Genomic DNA, 24212 nt, shown 5'->3' on the forward strand with positions numbered 1-24212 from the left:
TTAGTTATTATTGATTTTCTAATTCTAACTAAATCTACTGTTATTGGAAGACAAATTCTATTTCATTTTTACTCATAAGATTCAACTTTCAAAATATTATATGTATACATGTGCTTTTTAAAATCCTTGAGATAAAAACACTAGAAAACAAAATAATTATTCTTACCAAATATCTATTGCTCCTAAAATCCAAATTATATGTTCAAAACTATAATTCATTACATTTATATACTTTTACATTTTTGAATATATAATTATTTTTTAAAATATTATATTTTAATATAATATAATAATTACATTTACAAATATTAATAATTACATTTATTTACAAATATTAATAACTAAATCTAGTGTTATTGGGAGACGAATTCTATTCATTTTTACTCATAAAACTCAACTTTCCAAATATCATATGTATACATGTGCTTTTTAAAATCTTTGAGATAAAAAAACTAGAAAACAAAATAATTATTCTTACCAAATATCTATTGCATCTTAAATCCAAATTATATGTTCAAAACTATAATTCAGAATTATTTTCTTTTTAATTTGAAAGCAAAACATAAATAATCATGCTATATCATTTAGAAAATAAATAGATTCTATATTTATTTTACAAAAAATGATAGAAAAGAAGTAATACAAATTCATGAAAATTTATATCAATCCAAAAAAATTATGATCAAATTTCATAAGTTAATGTATATAAATTTAAGTAACTTTGGCTCTTTCTCTCAATCAATACAACAATCTTATCATCCCCTTATCAAGCCTTGTGTTAATCTTAAGACCAGTTCTAGTATTACAGATCAAGGGAGAACAAAAATATAGTGGATGGCTCCACAAGATATAAAAAGGGTTAGGGCATTTTTATGAAGAAGGTGCGTATTCTTGGATGGCTGTTGCTAACTTATCCCTAGCCTCTGCTGTCTTTGTCCTTATCAGAAAGGTTCTAGGTGTTACATTCTCGTTGGAATCCTCCTGTTGCAGGTTAGATAAAAATCAGAGAAACTACCAAACCACCATGAAAACGCTAAAGAAAAAGCTTCAGCAGATTCTCATTTACCGAGGAGTGAAATATTGCAACAAGTGCGTTCTTCTGTGCACTCGTCTTGATTCCAGCGTACAGTAGAGCATTAAGAAGCAGCTTCCCGACCTAGTTAACAAAATCAGTTTAAAATCTATGGACCAAAGTTGGAAGTTAACTGTGTATTTGTATTGAAATCATACATCGTTTCGGACAAGGATTGTGGGTTTAGATTCTTTTGTCCCCTTGTCGACGCCTTCTTTGCATTTTATGCAGAGATTCCCAGCTCCTTTATCTTTCCATGCACCTTTATCTGTTGGGTCTTTGACTGCATAATAACATTGATACACAGGTTATAATCAACCAATTACTACAGTCACAGCAAGAACAGATCATCAAGGTAACTAAAGTAGAGACAGAGAGAATAAACTCTTTTACAAGCCTATGACACCTAAGACGACTTTGATGATGACACCCTTAATGGTTTGCATACATACGTTATTCATATTACTTTGATTATTACCTTGACATAAAGTTTGCATTTGACTTCATGGACCACAGTAACACCCTTCTCTTCGGTCTTTCTGACAGATGGGCTGCTCGGTTGAGGTTCTTCATCTTCTGCAGATTTGAGAAAGAAAACAGGTAATTCACAGCATAATCTTTCAAAGACGAATGGTTATGAAGCAGGAAGAATAGTGATAAGCTCACCACCGTCTGCATCTTCTGGGGAATCCCGCTTTGTAGGTATGGAAACTGGAGTAACTAATACCAGAAAACAAGGAAATTAGAGGTTAGGTCTCTGTGATATAAACTATTGTCCAGAAAATGATTCTTTAAATGGCAAAAGTATCTAGATACCTCCGGATGAAAAAGGATTTTGATTATTAGAAAATGAGAAAGAAGGTTGGCTATTGCTTTTGGCTAGACCAAACTGGCCACTACTAAAAGATCCAGTTTGACTATTGGATGCTAAACCAAATGGACTGCTGGAAAAATTGGAAGATTGATTGGTGGAGAAGATGCCAGGTTGAGTGTTTGAAGCAAAGAGGCTGTTATTTGAAGCTGGTTTAACGTAGTTATTCTCGACTTCACCCACCTGTTTCTTCTCTGCTCCAGTAGATTCAGGGGATACATTATCCCCCCTTCCCTTACTTTGTTTTAGCCAGTTGACAACATCTTTAAACTTTTCCTGCAAGAGAGAAAATGGACGTGAAGTAACCAAAAGAAGCAAGACACTCAAGGGGCGGTTAGCTACTTTATCCTTTCAAAACTGAAAAAATAAACCCAGCAATAGACAAAACCATACCCTAACCAAATATACTTTTCATGTTGTGAAAAAAAAAAGTATCATGATGTAACTGTAGAATATTTATTACCAGAATGTTGGAAGCATGGCTAATGTAGTCATTCATCCCATTTTCCCAGAGTTCATCAGGATGATTCTTCAGCTGCATTTGCACCCAACTGATTGATTATACATTGAAGCATAATTAGTTTCTTGTTGAAGTCATACAAACAATAAAGGTTCCTTCCACTGGTTTTGCATTCTTAAACTGAATATGGGATTGAGGCCACAGATTCAGTTCCAATAAAAGTTAAACCTCAAAATTAAAAGAAAAAAAAAATAAAATAAAAAACCAAACCAACTGCTTCAGCTACTACTTGGATTGAAAGATGGAGACTTTATATTCATACAAGTCACCCAATACCTATAGAGAGCTTGCTAAAACGTTACTAATCAAGAATACCCAAAGTGTCAACTTTTAAATCTGACTTGTTAACGAGAAAAAAAGGAAGAAGCTCACGGGAGATTGGTTGGCTTCGGGAAACGATTCGGAAACAGCGGCGCGTTTGCGTCCCCTCATGATTCAGTAACGGCGTTTTACTCGGCGGAAGGAGAATCGAACAAAAATGAGGCAGCTGGTAAATGGGGGGAATTTTATTTAGGGTTTTATTGTGCCTTTCTTCAAATTTTAAAAAGAGAAGATGAAGAAAAGATGCTCTTTTGCAGATGCTTTTCCCCAGGAAATATGCTTTGTTCAATATTAATAAACATAAATTGAAAAATAGTGGAAAACACATCAAAACAAAAATCTACTACTAAGCATTTTTTTCCCATTTTTTTTTTTTTTTGAACACTCCCAAATTACAATATAGCTAGGATGATTCCGTACCCTGTCTTATTTTATAAACTAGTGTTTTACTCACTCCTAAAACTGCCATATGAGACTCCATATCAGAAAGTCGACCTCCTACGTTGCGCCACGTGTCCATTTAAATAAAACTCTAAGTTTCATTAAATCAGGTTTGTTATGTATGGGCTAAGCCTGGGCATTCGGATACCCGTTCGGGATCCGAACCGAGAACCGAATAAGTATCCGAAGATATCTGAAATGTAAATATATATTTACAAATATTATTTATAATTATTTTTAATAATTTACATTTAAATTATAAATTAAAGATATTAGTTATTTTCAATACTTTTATGTATTTTTGGATAAAATATGATAGTTTGGATAAAAAAATACTCAAACAAAACCGTATATAGTGAGTATTTTTGGTTATTTTTTTATATTTTTGGATAGTTTGAATACAAAATTCCCGAACCGAATCGGGTAATATGGTTACTTTGGGTACTATTATCCGAATCCATTTCAGATACATTGGATTCAATTTTTTTTTTTTTTTTTTTTTTTTTTTTTTTACATTGGATTCAATTATTTTCAAGTCCCTCTGAAAGCAAAGAAATTAACAACAGTGTAGCTATTAACAACTTATTAAGCCAAACAACCGTTAGAAAAAAGAAGGTAAAGCTAGCGAACATCATTACAAAATCTGCTAACATAGGAAAATCAATCACATGTTCATGTTTCATGTCTCCAACAACAGATATTCTCAGATTTCTTTTTTCAAAACCTAACAACCTCTAAATAATTAAATGGTTAAAAGATCTACAAAAATATGGGCCAACGCGACGGCCAACCCTTCACAAAGCAAAGCACCTTCAAAGTGCCACCTTGCCGTAATAAACAGAGCATCAATGTCTTTTCAGGAGGAATGGAGGATCAAGCTCTTAGGCAGGGAGGAGATAACAAGAAAAACCCACGGTTAATCAATATGAAGAGTTTGAAAACACAGTCATAAACCGTTGACCTTCGCTTTCTATGTTTTTCTTTTGCAGCCGTTTTAGAACGGTAACCATATGGTTGAAGTAGAAATTTATCGAAGCTCAGCAAAATCATTAGGTATCCTTCTTCCAGGTGGATACAATGATTGACCGTCCAATGGCATTAACACACACACGCTATATTGTGTATAACTGTCCAAGACTTATCTTACTCTGCTGATCAAGTGCCTGGAGCAATATCTAAGAGAGTTTATTCATTTTTGATTTATCATGTTCTCTTAAGGAGGTGTACTCCTTTTTGTGTTCAAAATCCTGCTACCTTTTTGTTTGTTTCTCAACGATATTGGATAGGTTAGTTAGTGTTGATTTACTCTCCCACATTTGTTGTAGGGTGGTGCATGGTTATGCATACCCAACAAACAATGCAGAATGCTACAAGATTTTTGAAAAGAACAAGCCTGAGCAGCTTTCTTTTTGTGCCAGTACTGTTATTTGTTTTTTATTCGTTCATTTTCAAGGCTGTGTGTCGGAAAATACTTATTTTTAGTGACTATCAATTACATGAAAATTGTTGCTTTTTTGACAATTTTTTAGGGGGTTGGTGATGCGTTTGTTTTATAGTATATATTCTAAAACAGGGTAAGTATATATTTATGACAAACATGAGTCTAAAGTGCATATTTTGGTGGATAACATAGACGAATTATTTCTACTATGTCAATGCCAATTGAATCAATGTTATTAGCTGTGAATTTGAACTTTTTGGTATTTTTCATTTCTTCGGATGATACGAGTCAAGTATTTTCTTCATTGGTTACAACGGTGGCAGGTGTGGAATCCGCTATTGGGTTAGCCATTTTTGTTATAATTTTCTGAGTCCGAGGGACTATTGCTGTAGGATTTATTAATAGCATTCAAGGTTAATCAAGATACAAATTATTCAACTGCAAATGACATTACAACTCACATGGTGATGCCATAAAAGCAAAAATTGAAAACAAAAATTACTTACAAACCAACAACTTAAATTAATAAATTTTAGCAAAAATTTTTTTTAATTAATAAAATAGTATATCTCAATGCCAACAAACGTTCATTACGCAACGTCTCTATATTGAAAAAGAAATGTTATGAAACTAATATAATCTTTATAATGCCACAAAGAAAGTGTCATCTCAATAATCTGGAAAATCGTAGCCGTGATTGTTATTACTATACACAAATGGAGAAGTTCTTGGAGTTAGTTTTACGGTGAGTAACAAGTGTCTACACTCATCGACCACTATTTTGATTAGCTTTGCTTGACTACCTTCTTCGCATTCAATATAACAATCTACTTTTAATAAGAAATACAACTTCAAATAATCACCATTTCCACTCCAAAAACATTTCGAAAGACTATGATTTCAACATATAAAGTGATTACTCTTATAACATACACACAAAAATTTATCCACAACCCAATCCTTCCCAACTTAAAATATTACAAACCACAAATAATCCACCAAATATGGGATCAAAGTTTTGTAAAATGAAACAGCATGAAGACCATTTGAAGCTCTCAGAGCATATCAATGGCACATCTCTTTAATATCGAAACAACTAATGTTTTTCATAAAAGACAAAAATCATTATCATACACATCTTTTGCAAATGCAAACCTAAAACACAAACCATAAAATCATATAAAAAATAATAACCTAGATCACAAGTAAAATATATCCCCCGTAGGGCGGACCAACCCTAGTTTTTCGTATTATAGAGTTAAATCAACCTTTGTTTTGTCTTACCAGAAACACGTTTTTTTTTGTCAACAAACGGCTATTCTATTACTCAAACATGAGGTGGTCTGGGTAACGAGACCGGAATAGAACAACCAATAAAACAAAGAGATCTATGAAAAGATCGAGCATTCCTAGCTAAAGAATCAGCAATTTCATTCTGTGTTCTTGGCACGTAGGTGATCTTGAAATCCGAATAACACATGAGGATAATTGAATGGCTTCCAGCTCCATTGAAAAGTTTGGCCAGGCTTGGGGTTCCTTTATCATGGCTATCAGGTCCTTGCAATATGTTCCAAAGTGTTGGCAGTTTGAATGTTGAAGCATGCTTTCCAGTGCCCATTTCAATGCTTCCAATTCCGAGTGTAGTGCTGTCTCCCGCCTCCTTAAGTTCCGTGTTCCCATAAGTTGGATCTTTCCCGTGTTATCCTTCCATACCCATCCAATTCCACTGAAAAGATCTGTGGATGTCCAAAAGCCATCCACCATACACATATTATTCAAGTTTAAGGCTTGTACCACTTCAGTGTTTGGTGCCTGTGGGGGATTAGGTATAGACTCCTTAGCATTATACCAAGCCTGACATTCACTCTCTGCATACCTGACCAGTTCCAAAGGGTCCCTGTCAATCCCCCTGAATAGCTTATCATTCCTCGCCTTCCATATGTACCAGATTATCCAGGGGTAAGGGTCTCTATCATCTTCTGGCCTTCTAATTGTATTTTTCCTCCAAAAAGGTAGTCCATATTGGCGTACATACTCGGTATGGGGAGAGTTTGGGGGTTTGACGGCGTAGATGATAGTTCCCATGCTTGTAACGCTGGTGGACATTCAAAGATCGCGTGGGTTACATTTTCCTCTGGCTCTCCACTTCTTGGGCAGTAATTATCACACCGCAGATTGCGACGTATTAAGTTCCTTGTTACTGCTACCTGTCCTGAAATTAATTGCCATATAAGATGGCGAATTTTCTGAGGTGCGTTCACTTTCCAAACAAATGCTTGAAGTTCAGTGATGCTAGGTTGTGTAACTTCAGTTTCGAGAAACACGTTTATATGAATATTATATGCAACAAGTTAATTCATGTTATGACTATTGTCTACTGAGGAAACGCTACAAAACATGGTGATAATTCCAAATTTCAGCTTGGGTTCATTTTTTTGAAAGAAAGTTAAATTAATTTAACCAAAAAAATCTTTTTACAGCACAATTGCTCTTGTTTGAGAAAACCAAAACTATTTGGTTTACATCATATCTTTTGTTATCTAAAAAGGAACCATGTTGCCATGGCCTTCCGATAGATTGAATCCTCCCTTGTTTTCCAACTTGAAATATGGTTTTTGACCTGTTTGTCGATGAGTTTAATAAAACTAACATCTGAATTACCCGCTTCACCAAACTTTCTACCATACAATTCCTTCCAAATAGCATATATGGAAGCTTAAAAAACATATCTGGGGAGGAATAGCTCAACCTTACTTCTCCTAAGGAGTATCATTATAAATTCTCAATCTTTTGAATACTGCGTGGACAGTAGTTTGTGTGTGAGATTTTTCCAAACTTCTTCAAAATATCGGCAGTTATGGTTTTTGTTTCTGGCTTTGTTTTGCATAAACCGCACAATGTCAAAACCCCTCTGTTCCACTGTGAAATACGATCTCTAGTAGGAAATCTATTTTGAATCGCTATCCCAGCTGTAAAAGAAAACTTTGGGGGTGTTGTGTTGAAACCAAATACCTCGGTGCCAGTCCACCTAAGGGTGTGCTCCACGCATGAGGTACCATGTTTTTTCCATTGACAAACCAGGATTATATTCATTGCTCCATCTCCAGAGCCTGACAACATCTCTTTTATATGATTCATTGACAAGCAAATTAAGTACGTAAAAAATCGGTTACTACGATAGGAATGACATAATAAAAGTCTCCAAGCCTGATTTCCTGTTTTTGAGTAAGAAAAGTGGATAAAGCAGCGCGGATTTAGTAGATCGAGTGGAACAAAAGTGAATCTAGCATATCTAGCGGTATAAATGCGGATCACATAGATATAGAAATATAAAATAGATGGTTGAATGGTATAAACAGATAAAAGTGGTTCAATACATTGTATAAATTTGAAATAATTTATATAAATGCTTAAATTGTTATATATTATTATAATTAAAACTAATTATTTTAAAAATACTAATAAATATAATAAATATAATAAATACAATAAGTATACATTTTATATTCAAAATATAATACATGAATAAATTTAAATGAAATTCAAATAAGAAAATAATATAAACTTTTGATAGTAATAGTCATTAATTAATTATACTAAATGTAAAATTATTATATTATGTCATTTTAGACAATATATATTTTATTATGTCAAAAATTAACTATAATAATACATTGATAACACTTACAAAAAAAAGTTTTATATAAATTTTTATATATTACTAAAACTAAAGTCTTTATAATTTTCAATATCAGTTTGTCAAAAATACATATTTCTAATAATAATAGTAAAAATACATAAAATACGATATACCATGGATTTTACCCACTTTCAGCCATGGTATATAAGTGTTTTAATATATATTTACTACTATATAGAGTCTATTTAGAGTATTTACAGGTTCAGGTACGTTCTGGAGAAATATGGTGATTTTGGAACCTTTTGTGGTGCAGAACTGCACAGACGCATCATATGTTTAGCTATGGATGGAGACCTTTCCACCGTTAGATTGAGATCCTCTTTTGACACAAGCTATATCTTTGAGTTAGCTTTCCAATGCCACCAGGTTGAGGTCAATCAACATCTTGTAGCAGAGGTTATGCCCGGTTTACTGAAGAGTGGTCAGTCTGCCTCGCGAGAGGAAGTTGTCGAGGAGATGAAGGACTGTCGATCGATGAAACATCATTGGTATCGGTCGACAGTGATTCCAGAAAACAGGCCAAGCCTGTTTCGTGACCAATTTAGGCCCAGAAATCACCACATATTACCAATATACCCCTGGACGACCTGAAACCCTATTTTACTGTTTCTAAGCCATTGTTAACGGCTATGCTTCATACTATTCTATAAAGAGAGAGCTTAGGATTGAAGAGAGAGATCTGTACACCTTGAGAGAGGGAAGATCTTGAAATCCCTTTGTTTCTTACTCTATTCTGTTTTTATTTATCTATTGAGTATTATTCAGACCATCATAACTATGTGCTGTATAAATATATCTGAGTAGTTCGTGCTGTTAGGTTTAGGTTTCTCAATAGGTTGATACATGTAATACTGAATTAAACTGTTGCTAGGGTGTTTAAAAACATAGTTCTTCGTCTAGTTGTTCTTAAAGCTAAGTTTAGCATTGATCACCCTTTAAACTTAGACCTTAGGATTAATTGGGATCAAGCCATTGTTTGACCCAATACCTGAAAATAAACTAGTATGATCTAACTGACTAGATACAGAAGAGAGTTGATCTAGTGAGTTAGAGAATATAAATTAAACCTCTCCGTAAAGCTTTCTGGAAGAAGCATCGATCGACGCAGCGACAGCTCTGTCGATCGATATTTTGAAAGGTGTATCGATCGATGTTCTTAACGAATCATCGATCGACACTTTCTCGCAATTAACATACGATAGTTCAAATCCGAGATCCATATTAGATAATCAGATTGATTATATCTTAGTTTGAATTGAAGAACAATTAATATCAATAACCCCTAAAGACCCAACTTAAGTATTACTTATCATACCTTAGAACATACTTGAATCTAACTATTCTCCCAACTGTTAACAACGTCAAATCAAATCAATCGAGCAATTATTTTGCTCACCAATTCATTTACTGCTTCAAAACCTATAAATCATTTAATCTAGTCTTAATTTGAATACTATAAATCTATTGTGTAATCCTAAAGTCTCTGTGGATTCGATCCCTAAGTACTACATCTGAACCTCTTATTTGAGAGAGTAATTCACTCCTTAGGGTAATTTGAATGATATTAAATTTGGCGCCGTTGCCGGGGACTCTTTCTTATTACCATTAGATTAAGTTTAGAATATAGTCTAGATTTTGTTACTGAATCTGCTTAAGTTTTTCCTCTTTCCCTGCTGACACAGGTACTTAAGATGGAAGACATGAATTTCGGCCCGAAATCGATCGACGCTCAGACAACAACATCGAGCGACGGGTCGACACAAAAATCGATCGACGCTCAGACAACAACATCGAGCGACGGGTCAACCGAAAAGTCGATAGACAATATCGATCGACGCCATCCTGCTGGAAGAAAGTAAGTATGTTCTTACCTGTTTCAACAATGAAAAAGTAATTCTAGGAGATCAAAAAGGTCGAGTATGCAATGCATCAAACCAAATTAATTATAGACATAGAGCTCCAATTCCTATTGGAGTAGCTGTTGTTTTGAATGCTGGACCGGAGCATCACCGAACGCTTGGAGATTGCGACATGCCTGATCGGTTCTACACTAACAGGTCTGCGATCCGTCCTCCAGCAATTCAAGGAAAAGACTTTGAACTGAAACCCAAATATTTCTCTCTAGTAAGTCAGCACCCCTTTCATGGTCTTCCTCATGAAAACCCCATAGACCATATCGAAGCACTTGAGGACTTTGTGTCTAACATCAAGGTGCATGGAGTCTCTGAAGACTACCTATTTTGCAAACTCTTCCCGCACTCCCTTGCTGGAGATGCGAGGCACTGGCTAAAACAATTGCAGCCAGGATCTTTGACTTGCTGGAGTGATATCAAAAGCGTCTTCCTCAACAACTTCTTCGATGATGCACGAACCGAGGAATTTAGGAATAAGATCTATAATTTTTCTCAAGGCACTACTAAAGCTTTTAAGGCTTCTTGGTTGAGATTCAAAGCCTACCAGCAAGACTGCCCACACCATGGTTTTCCCGAAATCCAGCTACTTGATATTTTCTTCAGAGGTCTCGACTGGACATACCAAGCGACTTTGGACGTTGCGAGTCAAGGGAACTTCAAAACCAAGACACCTGAAGATTCTACGAGGCTCATTGAAAATGTGGCGTCTAGCACTAGTGCCAAGAAGACTGATCTCGAGAGGAGGAAGATGGCCGAGAATTCGAATGGAGATCGGATATCTGAGGTGAAAGAAACGTAAGATTTAGTTCATGCTTTTGTGATTGGAGATGAGCAAGTTCGGTCTGCCGATGAGAGTCAGAATTTTCTACGTGAAGGAGATGAAGAAGAGCTTGTAGACCTCATCGATGAAACTGGCTTTCGCGAACAAAGACTTGCCGATCAGCAGCGAAACATGAGCTTCACAAGGACCTACAAGGCAGAACAAACTCATAAGAGCAGGCTGGAATATATGATGGGGCAAGTTCTAAAAGGCCAGCAGAAAATGAGTGTGATTCTCGATGAAAAAATGGATTCCGTGTATTCTGATTTACATGATAAGTTTGAAACTTTGAGTGACCATGTGAATAAATTGGATAGCCAAGTTGCATAACGCTGGGTTTGTCAGAAGGGATGAAGGATTCCTTCCTAGAAAAACTGACACCAACCCGAGACGTCAAGTTTGTGCTGTGTCACTAAGAAGCGGAAAACACCTTTCCCGAGTACTGTAGAAATCATTTCTGCAGAAAACCCCCTGAAGCTGAAAAGTCAACGATTAACCTCGATGAAGAAGAGGGGGAGTCGGAAGAAGATGTGGAAATCGATCGACAAGAAGGGAATAATGTCTATCGACCGACTACGGTAAATATCGATCGACAGAATGAAAACAATGTCGATCGACGCTCGACTCCTACCAAGCCGGCAGTAGAGAGAGTGTATAGGACTTTGCCACCCTTTCCTCCTAACAGGACGCAAACTAAGTGAGAATTGGATAAAGCGATATGCAAGAAAGCATTCGATAAAATCACGTTGAAAATGCCACTAAGTGATGCCATAAAAGTTTCATCTTCGATTAAGAAATATGTAAAAGACATGGTATCCAACAGCTTCCCAGCTGCAGAACACAGCGTCAAGATGATTTTAGAGGAAGTAAGTGCAATAATCTAAGGCGAAACCCTGATCAATAGACCTAATATGGGCAGTTTTGTTCTAGATTGCACCATACGAGACAAGAGTTTTTCTCGATCCCTTTGTGACCTAGGATCTAGCGTAAATCTCATGCCGCACTCTGTCGCGATATCCCTGAGATACGACGAGTTCAAACCCGCTGAAATAATTTTGGTTCTTGCTGATAGATCCGTTAGAGTACCTGAGGGAGTACTAGATGACGTGCCGATAAGAATTAACGACTGTCATGTACCAACGGATTTCGTTGTGTTGAAATACCAGAATGAACCAGAAGATCCCCTCATCTTAGGTAGACCATTTTTAGCTACTGCTGGTGCAATCATCGACGTCAAGGAAGGTCGGATAAGTTTAAACAATGGAAACATTCCAATGACCTTTGATATGGAAAAACTGATAAAACGACCCTTAATCGATAAACAAGCCTCTTACGTGGACGATATCTCTGAATTGGCTGAAGAATCCTTCATAGACCAATGCTCACATGATCCCCGGAAAAAAGTGCTCACATCTACCGAAGGGGAAACATTTAGCATCGACATCAGAGCTGATGAATACGCGGGATTAATGGACGGAAGTATAGAAATAGCAAATGTCGATGATATGGAGGATGATGATTCGGAAATCAACATCGATCGATATTTAAAGGCCGCCGTCGATCGACAACCATCCCCTCTAGAGAATTGGAATCCCGAAAAAGCACCAAAAATTGAGTTAAAGCAATTGCCCGCCGGACTCAAGTATGCTTTTCTCTACAATAATTCTTATCCCGTAATCGTAAATGAAAACCTAACCAACGAAGAACTTACGTTGTTATTAAATAAACTGCGCAAGTATAGGAAAGCCCTCTGATACTCTCTCGAGGATATTCCTGGTATCTCTCCAGATCTGTGCATGCACCGGATTCACTTGGAAGACGATTCCAAATCGTCAGTGGAACATCAAAGAAGGCTAAACCCGAACTTGAAAGAAGTTGTTAAGAAGGAAATTATCAAACTTCTAGATGTTGGAATCATCTACCCAATTTCGGATAGCAACTGGGTGATCCCCGTGCATGTTGTACCTAAGAAAAGCGGAATTACAGTGGTTAAGAATTATAAAAACGAACTCATTCCCACGCGAACTGTCACTAGACTTCGAATGTGTATCGATTATAGGAAGCTAAACGCTGCCACCAGAAAATATCACTTTCCCTTACCCTTCATTAATCAAATGGAAAGATTGGCAAATCACCAATACTACTGTTTTCTTGACGGATACTCTTGATTTTTCTAAATCCCTATACATCCTGACGATCAAGAAAAGACCACCTTTACATGCCCTTACGGAAAATTTGCAAACCGCAGAATGCCATTCGGTCTTTGTAATGCCCCTGCCACTTTCCAACAATGCATGATGTCAATCTTTACAGATGTGATAGAATATTTCATGGAAGTCTTTATGGACGATTTTTCCGTATATGGATCCAGCTTCAAAAACTGTCTCGATAACCTATGAAAAGGCCTGGCAAGATGTGAAGAAAAGAACCTCGTTCTAAATTGGGAAAAATGCCACTTTATGGTTAACGATGGAATCGTCCTCGAACATAAAGTGTCTGCTGCTGGCATAGAAGTAGATCGGGCGAAGATTGAGGTAATGACCGGCCTGCCTGTACCCACGAACGTAAAAGACGTGAGAATTTTTCTCGGACATGCCGGATTTTACAGGAGGTTCATACAGGATTTTAGCAAAATCGCTAGACCTCTCACCTCCCTCCTCTGTAAAGAAGTTATATTCGACTTCTCACCAGAATTCGTAAAGTCTTTTGAGGAAATAAATAAAGCCTTGATAACTGCCCCCATCGTACAAGCACCTGACTGGAATCTTCCTTTCGAAATCATGTGCGATGCAAGCGATTTCGCTGTAGGAGCAGTTCTAGGCCAAAGAAAAGACCAAAAGCTACATGCAGTTTACTATGCCAGTCGAACACTCGACGAGGCACAAAGGAATTACGCAACAACAGAAAAAGAACTGCTTGCTGTATTTTATGCATTTGAAAAGTTCCATCAATATCTGGTTGGTTCGCGAGTCATCGTTCATACTGACCACGCTGAAATTAAATATTTAATGCAAAAGAAAGATGCGAAACCACGACTCCTGTGATGGATCCTTCTACTTCAAGAATTCGACATCGAGATTAAAGATAAAAGAGGAGTAGAAAACGGAGTTGCAGATCATCTTTCCCGGATACGAATAGAAGATGACGTTCCTATCGATGATTTCTTACCAACGGAAAACGTTTACCAAACGGATTCAGTCTTCGGAAATATTTGTCTCACTTCCGAGGAACTGTCGATCGACGACGACAATGCTATGTCAATCGACACCCTAGATGATCTAAATAAAGAAATAAATCCCATAACCCTCACCTTCGATATAAAAGTAAACGTCGCATACAACGAGCCACACCCTGACCATGATTCCCCCTAGATGAGAGTCTGCATCGGGAAGTGCACGCAGTCGGACAAGGTTCAAAGAGCAGACCTTGGTACGCTCATATAGTGAACTATTTAGCTCCTGATAGAACCCGAAGAGTTGAGAGGGTATACAAGGAAGAAGTTTTTAAGAGAAGTTAAGAGATATCACTGGGACGAGCAATATCTCTACAAACATTGCTCTGACGGGATATATAGAAGTTGCGTCGCCGAAACTGAAATCCATGATATTTTATTCCAATGCAATGGATCCGACAACGCTGGACATTTTGCAACCTTTAAAACGGTGTCAAAAATCCTTCAGGCTGGATTCTGGTGGCCGACCAAGTTTCGCGATGCTCATGCATTCATAGCACAATGCGACAGATGCCAACAAAGGGGAAAAATCAGTAAAAGACATGAAATGGAACAGAAGTCTATTCTAGAGGTAGAAGTCTTTGATTGTTGGGGAAAAGATTTCATGGGTCCTTTCCCTTCTTCGTACGGGAACAAATACATACTAGTCGCAGTTGATTATGTATCAAAATAGGTCGAAGCAGTAGCTTCCCCAACAAATGACGCATCTGTAGTTGTCAAGCTTTTCAAGAGCATTATTTTTCCAAGATTTGGAGTTCCTAGAATAGTGATAAGCGGCGGTGGCTCCCATTTTATTAACAAAGTTTTTGACGGATTACTCCGGAAGAACGGAGTTCACCACAGAGTTGCTACACCCTACCATCCGCAAACAAGTCGACAAGTAGAAGTCTCAAATCGACAGATCAAAGAAATCTTAGAAAAGACCGTAGGAACTTCTAGGAAAGATTGGTCTAGAAAACTGGACAATGCACTTTGGGCCTACCGAACTGCATACAAAACCCCACTAGGAACAACCCCATTTCACCTACTCTATGGAAAATCATGTCACTTACCGGTTGAGCTAGAACATAAGGCAGCATTGGCTATTATTAAATTTCGACATCAAACCAGCTGCCGAAAGGAGACTAATGCAGCTTAACGAGCTGGATGAAATAAGACACTTAGCCTATGAGATTTCAAAGATCTATAAAGAGAAAACGAAAGCATATCATGATAAAAAAGATCATCTCCAGGCACTTCGAACCAAATGATCAAGTGATGTTATATAACTCTCGGCTTACGCTGTTTCCCGGAAAACTCCGATCTCGTTGGTCAGGTCCTTTCACTGTTGTGGATGTCAAACATTATGGAGTCATCACACTTATAAACGATAAAGGAGAAGAATTTACAGTGAATGGTCAACGAGTGAAACACTATTGGGCTAAAGCACCAATTAGCAGGCCTTTAAACTTAGGCCTTCTTCCTTATAATTAGACAGATCAGGCCTCGAGTCGAGCTCAAGACTTAAAATAAGCGCTGAATGGGAGCCAACCCATTTCTAGTTTTAAAATATTTAGGATTTAGTTTAAACTAAAATAATAATAATAATAATATTAAAAAAAATCCGAGTAGACGGTTATAAAATCGACCGATGAGAGCATGTCGATATCGATCGACAGTACATCACCTGCAGCGACCAATGGTAACTCCTTTCCATCGATCGACACTTAACCCGGTCAGGTATATCGTTCTAACTTGTTAAATTGTGTACTTATGATTAATTCTCACCATAACTCCGCTTGGATATACACTGGGGACAGTGTAATTTAAGTCCGGGGGGATGTTTACTGATATCCCGTTTATTGTGAGTCTTATCAAATGTTTTCAAAAGAGTTTTATTGAGTCAAGAATGAGATAATGAACTTATTAGATTTTTGCTTGTTATCTAACCACTCTTTAGCACCACTCTAGACTTACTGATTGCAGATAGTACTAAAGATACTAAAGTGGATCAACCTGTCAACTATTCTCACTTGTTGAGATTGTTTGAAGGAACCAAAGCTGACCTCCAACACTAAACTTGACACAACTGCCTGTCTTGGGGCTTGGTATACATGAGATAAGATTCTTCAAACAAGTCTGGAAGGTAAAGTCTTGTGTAGATTTATCACATTTTCTCTCTCTATTTCGACCCTAGATTTATAGATAGAGATATTTATTTTCAAAAAAAATATATATATTTATATATATATAAATAAAAAAATTATATATATATATATATAATAGGTGTTAGTTAGGTGGAATCCGAACATGACTTGGTGGCTACAACCATTAAGGCTTGCTTCATAAAGATTTCAACAAAAATATTTCGAACGGGACTTGGTGGCGGCAATCATCAAGGTTTGATTCACATGAATTCTTGGATATATGTCAAAAAGAAGTGAACATGACTTGGTGGCAACCTCCATTAAGGCTTGATTCATGGAAGCCTGTCCAATCTTGGTTAATGATCATGCAATAGAAGCAGACTTTGACTAAAGAGAGAAATTAATAGAGAGAAAAAATATGAACTAACTTTTACCTGCAGATCCAGATATTTGTTTGAAAATCCTTGCATCCTGTAATCGATACTCCCAAGGTAAAGCCTTCACTTTTATTTATGTTAAGAAATGAGGTTGGTAGAGGGGAATGTCAGGCAGAATTTGCTAAGTTGTTGGCTAGGTGAATTTGGTTGCTAAGATAGGATATGGTATTGCTGATACACTAAAATTGGATCTTAATCTACTGTCAAGTTAACAGTGTAGTTGTAATATTTTTTGATTCAATTCCAGAGGACCAGTTCACACTTTATCTTTATGGGATCAGAATTAAGCTAAAACGAAGTAGGGGTTTTAAGAAGATGTAAATAACGTAAGGAACAAGTAACAAGATTAGGTTGTTTTCTAATTGATTAAAGGCGCTAGTCTAGGGTTTCTTTTCAGGCAAGGAGTTCGCGAACCAAGCAATTATTCAAGTTTAGTTTATAACAAGTCTAAACTCAGATCACTCAAGTTAAATCAACCCACTCTCGTGATATCGATTCCTTTGCAGGTCGGTCATGATGCCTAAACTCTCGTTTGGATCATGTCGCGCCAGCAAGCTTTAGAGATCAAGTCCGATATGTTCACAATAAACCCTAATATCTACTCTCGCTGATTAGGGATGCAAGCTCATTCAAAGCATATCAGGTTATCAATCAACGGTTAGCTAAATCGATTAACCCTAATTCATGCACTAAGTGATCGGTTCAATGCAAGCAATAAGAAAAGATATGAGTATAGACAATCTTAAGATGACTTATCTATGCTTCAGCTCACTAATCCAAAACCCTAGAACCCTAAACTAACTTGGTGACTACTCATACATAACACAAGAACATAGAAGCATGATTTCTGAATAATACTGCATATAATAAATATTAGAAATCAGAGGGTTCATGATAATCTTCTCTAGGAGATAGATGGAGCCGTCTCCCTTACAAGTAGCAAATCGCAAATCACAAGCTCTCTCAGATCTTTCTTGCGTAAAACTGAGGTAGTTCTAAAATAGTAAATAGGAAACTATATATATAGGAGCCACATGCGGCTAGAAGAAGGAAATAGGAAATCTAGGGCAAATCCCGAAATATTTGGAAACTTTTTTTTTATCTATGTCGCTGGAACATGCACTCAGGCTGCTCCGGTTGGCTGTTCTGCACGAAAGACTCCAAATCATACTTTTTCCTCTTCTTTTCCTCTAGCTGGTCCATTTCCCATCCAATACAACTCTAGACCTGTTGTGACTCAAAAGGGACTAAAAAGACTCGATAAAACCTTGAAAACCATTAGTAAGACATATGTATAATGTGCCAAAAACACAATATATCAACTCCCCCAGACTTAGATCCTTGTTTGTCCTCAAACAAAATCAAGTACCAAGAACCGAGAGAAAGGTTTTAAAGTGTGGGAACTCGCTTATTCTCAGCAACCATACAATAACCACGAATCTCTGAACCATATAAGCAGTTTAGCTAAAACGACACATCCTTACCAAGAACCGCACTGACTGCTGTTCAAAACGGCTCCATACTCTGTATCTCATACCTGTCAAAGTTAAAACCTTCCAGACAAAACTCCTTATATTCAATTAAGAGTAGTGTGAGTTTCTCATCATATGCATTAGATAGAGTAACGGTCTAGGTATGAAACAGGCCTTTTTGTGTTTAAGTGGAGCTAATCAGTGTTTAGGGGTTACCAAATTTCATAGAGGATGCAAGATATCGCGCAAAATTGCAAGAGAGGATAGATCCATTGATGTCCACAGCCTCTACTCGTTTTTGAATATTCTTCTTTAGGAACAGTCGCTCTGATCTGCATGGTTCTCATCTCTTTTCTTTATACTCCTTCTAATTTACCAGTGGCGTCTGTCTTTTCTTTTAGAATCTTCTCCTTCTTCATCACCTTATTCTGAAGTACATAAACCTAATTTTTTTTTTTTTGAATAATACATAGGTGATGGTGACGAAGCAGGAGGTAACAATTGTGATAGCGACATGCCACTGGAGTTCTTGACCTCCCATTCATTCTTGTATCTCTTCTTTTCTAAGTTAGATCATCGGCGGCGAAGCGGTGGCTCTGTGTGCTTCCGCCTATTCTTCACCAAAATATTATGTTGCATCAACGAGTAAGAGACTGTGTCGATCATTTCCTCTCCGACCCTTTTGTAAATATATGCACATAAGATACTGGATAACAAATGAATGAGGGTGGAACAAAGGCTTTAGGGTTTTAAGGTGGGTACTAGCTAAAGATGAGCTAGCCACTCAGGATCAGCAAGATGGATAAAAAGAATAAGAAGTCATGAGTGTTGATCACGTTAAACCCTATTCTAACGCCCATAACAAAAAGAATTGCAGTCAAGATTAAGTTCAAGTTAGATGGAGTTAAGTCTTTCCAGAGTAACCTCGCAAGCTGAAAGCTTTTGGAGAACAAGATGATGTAATGTCAGGGTGTTCTGGATCCACATGTGCATCTGTCGCTTCTGCAAAGGTCACTGAATAAGATGAATTAGAGCACGAGGGTGGTTAATAAACATCATAGAATAAGGTCTTGATTCCCATAAAGTTTGGACTGACTCGATCTTAACAAACTGACTCGATAAAGACATCAAAGAGGACTGACTCTAAACATAAAACCAAAGGTAAACGATTAGTAGCAGATAATCGCCTCCCCCAGACTTACTTCTCACCATCCCTGGTGAGAAAATAATTCGAGGAAAGGCCAAAATAATAAACAAGTGCAGGAAACAGAAACATAAATAGAAAGAGTCCAAACGGATATAACAATGGAGATAGAACTAGGAGACTGCCTAGTCAGTATCATCGCTCTCGGACTGGCCCGTGGAACGCCTGTTCCTTTTGCGTGGAGTAGCCCATGGAGTCTCTTCGTAACCCCTTGCAGTTCCTGCTGGCTCCTTCCCTGGACGATGACTGTGTGGTGTAAGCTGGTCTTGACGAGGTTCAGCTGTGCTCGGAGCTCCCATGCATCCTCCAGTGATCGCCTTCAGTATCCTCTTCATGAGGCTGTTGTTCTTGCACTGGGAATCTACCATCCAATATCGGTAGGTGGCGTCATCTGCGTTGTCATCAAGGGGACCCAGGTCATATGCATTGTCGCCTCCATCTGTGCGGACAAACTCAACATCATCCATAGTATCGTCACGATAAGATTACTTTGGGTCGGCGCAGAGATACTGAGCATCAGGGACGAAACAGATGTTGGTCACATCACTTAGCGAGGTGATGTTCGGTTGAGGCAGCTTGCAGTAGAGGTTTCTCCCGTCCTAACTGAGGAAGCTGTAGGTGTTCTCGTTGCGGAAAATCTGGCAGTTGATCAGGTAGGGGATATCAATGAACGCCGCTGTCTCGTTACACTGATAGACGCTGAGATCAAGCTCAAAGTGGCGGAAGAGAGGAGTAAGCAAACTCCCAGAACAGTCTTTCTTCAAAGAACCTTTGACCACTCTGGCTTTCTTGTCCACAAAAATCTGAGCAAGCACAAAACCAGGACTAGTTGTCATCGGCGCGGTCAGAATCCCAATGTCGGACAATTTGAGCTCGTCCTCAACACCGGCACATAGCATCTGCAACTCTCCACGTGTCACCTTTGACGTCTGGTCCTTTGTGAAGAGCAGATTGCTCAGGACCTTAGCAGCAATGCGCAGAATAGGGTTACGGATGTGAGACTGACTGGCTGATCGGGATTTGAAATCCCCTGAAGCGATGAATTTCCAGAATGTTTGCTCTGGAACAAACTTCCTTGGAAAGGACGTCTAAGTGTATTCCTCGGACATCTCGTAGACCTCTGTCAGCGCTTCAAAGGTAATGGAGTGCTTAACACCGCTCGCAAAGAAAGTGAAGTAGGCTTCCTCAAAGATCGGGAAACCGAGCCTTTTGAAAGTGAATTCTGCAGTGGCTAGGACTTGCCTCACCAGATAAGGGTACAACGGGTGAGTTCTGTGACAGAGATCAGCTATTCCCAACACATGGAGAACCACATGTAAATCCTCATGGAGGCCTAGGTCGTTCAAAGCCCCAGCATCGACGAAACGGGTGGGGAGGATGTTGGTGTTGAGCAGAGTGTTGTAGCGGCGTGAGGCTTCCTTATCCCATCTTGTCTCCGAGGACTTTGGGATGTTTGGATCTGTGATGGAGATCTCGGTTCCCTCTTCTCGTGGCCATGGGTAGGTTGGGGGACCAGTGTAATCCTCCGGTTCACCCCGAGAGTATGGTGGCTTGATCCTGGATGCTGCCTTGATTCGTTTGGGAGCCATCTGCAAAACAAAACCAAAGGAGAAGTTCTTAGTACCGTTCGATTGGGTTTGAATGGAAAAAGTTGGAAGCTTTTTCGAATTTAGTTTCTCTTTCCAAACTATTCCATAACCCAATGTAGAGATAACAAGCGATTGACAATGGCAAACCAGAGACAATCACTTTAGAAGATTAGATACTATTATTTAACTCGCCAATCAAATATCGATTCAATAGATCCCAAAATCGTATTTATAAATCGATGCATGTGTAATTTAAGAACATTGGCCCAAAGGTGATGACTTTCCATCTAACCTAATCGATTTAACCATTCTCATCTCAACTTCTATTAACCATCCTAGCAGCAGAAGGAGAGCTCGATTTTGATTGTGATAAACCCTAGAATCGATCTATTCAAGCACAAAGAAGAGAAGATAAAGAGATTTTTAGGCCGAGAATCACAGTGTGATTTCGCCTCTTACCGTTCGATTGGTGATGGTAGAGTCCTGCAAATTAGCCAAATAGTTCGAAATTCAAGCAAATAGAAACCGAAATACTCAAGAGAAGTTGAAGAAGTTGAAAGAGTTGAAGGTTTTTAAAGGAGAGGGGTGGTGGGGGAAGGAGGAAGCGAGTTTTGTGGAAGTGGGAAAGAGATGGGAAACGTTCCCCTTTTATAGGCCCACTTCGTGCCCCACTTCCTATTTCCTAGGGTTTCTGAAACACCCCAACCCGTGAATCTTTGAAACCACGTGAAAATTTCTAAGTAAAAAATCGAGTCAAATTTTTATCGGATGAATATGAGAAATACTGCACCTTTATAAATGAAACCCGATACTAAGTATTAAACATCATGTAGTTTACAATAAAATATCTTTTACAAAACCTCGCAACATTATCCAAGTTTAAAACACCCTTGCCGATGGTCTTTATAGCCTCGCGCTCCGGTCTACATAATCAGCCTTACCTGCATTTCTTAAGAAAAAGAAGAACGATCTTTCCTTAAACGAATTCTATCAAACATTTTCCTATGAACACGATGAACAAAATTTCCATAAACGAATTCTATCCAATCATACACACGTTCTTACTGAATCAAACTAGACAAAATAATTCTTATTGGACTGCCACGAATAACGTACTCACCTGTATTGATCTTAAAAGAATGAAGACTCTGAACCTAGTTGTGTTTTCCGGCGAAGAATCCTGCGATCCTCTTTGCTCGATCCTCACCGCCCAAACTCTCTCTTTAAGACTGCGTTCTTTCTCTAGACTCCCTAAGACTTGCTTTTTAAGTTGTGACTAGAATGAGAGCTGGAGGTTTCTTTTTATATTGCTCTTGGACTTGCTCACCAAGCCGGAAATTTATTGTTGTATTCCTTATTTGGCTTGGTCAAACTTTGCCATCAATACTCGAGAATCTATGCGCTTCTTTCCTTATATGAATCTCGATATCCTGATCTTTCTTCCGTAAAATTCTCCCAAAGATGACCAGTCAAACTTTTCTGAGTTAGAACCCGCATTGTCCAGTAGTCGAACATTCATTAATTAGCCATGCGGTCTCGACCTCTCCTTACGTACGCTCCGATCATTTCATGATCGTTCTACAGTCACTCAGCCCATTTTAATTTCATTCCATAAGCTCACTAATGATCCGAAACTTGTCAAAGTACAACTTATTCTTCCAACCTTCATGGATATAAGTGTTTCCACACTTAGAAAAATAGACTCCTTGATGAATCAAACCTCTCACGATTTATTTCCTTCAAATTTAAAAATACTCCGGGAGCGGGTAGTTACAACTCTCCCCCACTTAAAATAAATTCGTCCTCGGATTTTGTCTCGACCAACTGCCACATAAATAGAAACTGAACAACTCCGGACTCGTTGCATGTATTTTGCTTCCGCGCTCACTGACCGCTTATTGGATCTAATCTTTATGTTTCCTCCATTTAACTTTGGTCCAACACTATTGGTCTGACTAGAACACTTTGATACTCTAGTCACCTGTAATAATGCAATCGATATGCTGACGAAAAATGCTTCTTTTAGGTTGCATCATGGATCCCAAAATGCAGGGCTGACACATACTCCCTGGCGGATATGGTCGCTTGACAATCAACTTGATCACCTGATTTCTCACTCAAAACACTCACATTATCTGGATCACCCTTGATTCACAAAATTTTCAGTGTTGACTGCAATCCTTTTGTTCCACAACCGTCAAGACAAATATGCGATATCATATTCATAAAATAACTAATTCCAGTCTTGGATGCATCCATGCAAAAGTATTCCCAACTAGACTTCACTAACATATACATACCCAAATTTTCTCTTCCTGAACCACAAACCTTTCTTTGTCGTATGTCATCCACCATATTTCACATAATTTGGCGTCAACCCATTGAATGGTTGAACCAACTTGCAAACCATCGAATGGTTGAACCAACTTGCATATCATTTTACTAACGACGATTCTTACCCACTCATCCAACCATGCATGTGATCGTATTGAAATCTTCATCCTTGGCTAATTGCAATGGTCGTAACATTTTCTTGGTCCGCCCAATGCTTTCCTCAGGCACTGCACTCACGAACCCAATTTACGTTCTTCTGATAACTTGACTCGCTTAACTTCCTTGAAAATCCTGATTCCTTCCCATTCTACCCACATTGAAATTTAACCAATACTTCTCTGCTCAAATTCTGCTTCTGTGATGGTCCTAAGAATAATTTGTACTTGTTCTCGACCATCTGCTCCGTTCTTCTGTTGATACTTTTGAAATATCAAATTGCTTCTTCATTTTTCTGAGCTACCATCTTTCCTTCTTTCCGTTACGCTACCCTAATATCTGTTTAATCAACTTAACTCGACATTGATCCAACGCGTCCATTCTAAGAGCTCCTTTGAACCATTTATCTAGTAACACGATCAAACCATTAAAGTTATCTGCACTCTCCACCATCACTGAAACATCTTGATAAATATCATGCGACTTGAAAATCTCCATGTATGCTGCCTGAACAAATCTGATCTTTTCCCCGAATCCATTCTAATGCTACGGACAACTTCCTG

General features: G+C 38.0%; 2 protein-coding genes across 4 annotated transcripts; both read right to left on the bottom strand.

Annotated features, from left to right (window-relative positions):
- Nucleotides 1–646: 646 nt before the first annotated feature.
- LOC106434384 lies at nt 647–3247 on the bottom strand. Of its 3 annotated transcripts, none has more exons than XM_048747775.1 (8): nt 2836–3247; nt 2407–2478; nt 2127–2219; nt 1739–1792; nt 1551–1648; nt 1231–1355; nt 1067–1156; nt 647–981 (listed from the first exon to the last, which is right to left on the bottom strand). In XM_048747775.1, exons 1-6 carry the CDS (start codon nt 2893–2895, stop codon nt 1337–1339), a joined length of 396 nt encoding a protein of 131 aa, XP_048603732.1. In that variant the 5' UTR covers nt 2896–3247; the 3' UTR covers nt 647–981; nt 1067–1156; nt 1231–1336. The 3 variants fall into 3 exon arrangements, with proteins under 3 accessions (XP_048603732.1, XP_013730699.1, XP_013730698.1); XM_013875245.3 differs by having other exon boundaries at nt 1889–2219; nt 2836–3156; XM_013875244.3 differs by having other exon boundaries at nt 1889–2219; nt 2407–2494; nt 2836–3152.
- A 2832-nt stretch (nt 3248–6079) lies between these two features.
- On the bottom strand, nt 6080–6751 carry LOC125582361. The gene has a single exon (XM_048749026.1). The coding sequence runs from the start codon at nt 6749–6751 to the stop codon at nt 6080–6082; it is 672 nt and encodes a 223-aa protein (XP_048604983.1).
- Nucleotides 6752–24212: the final 17461 nt, after the last annotated feature.

Source organism: Brassica napus, chromosome C2 (assembly GCF_020379485.1).
Source record: "Brassica napus cultivar Da-Ae chromosome C2, Da-Ae, whole genome shotgun sequence".
NCBI lineage: Eukaryota > Viridiplantae > Streptophyta > Magnoliopsida > Brassicales > Brassicaceae > Brassica > Brassica napus.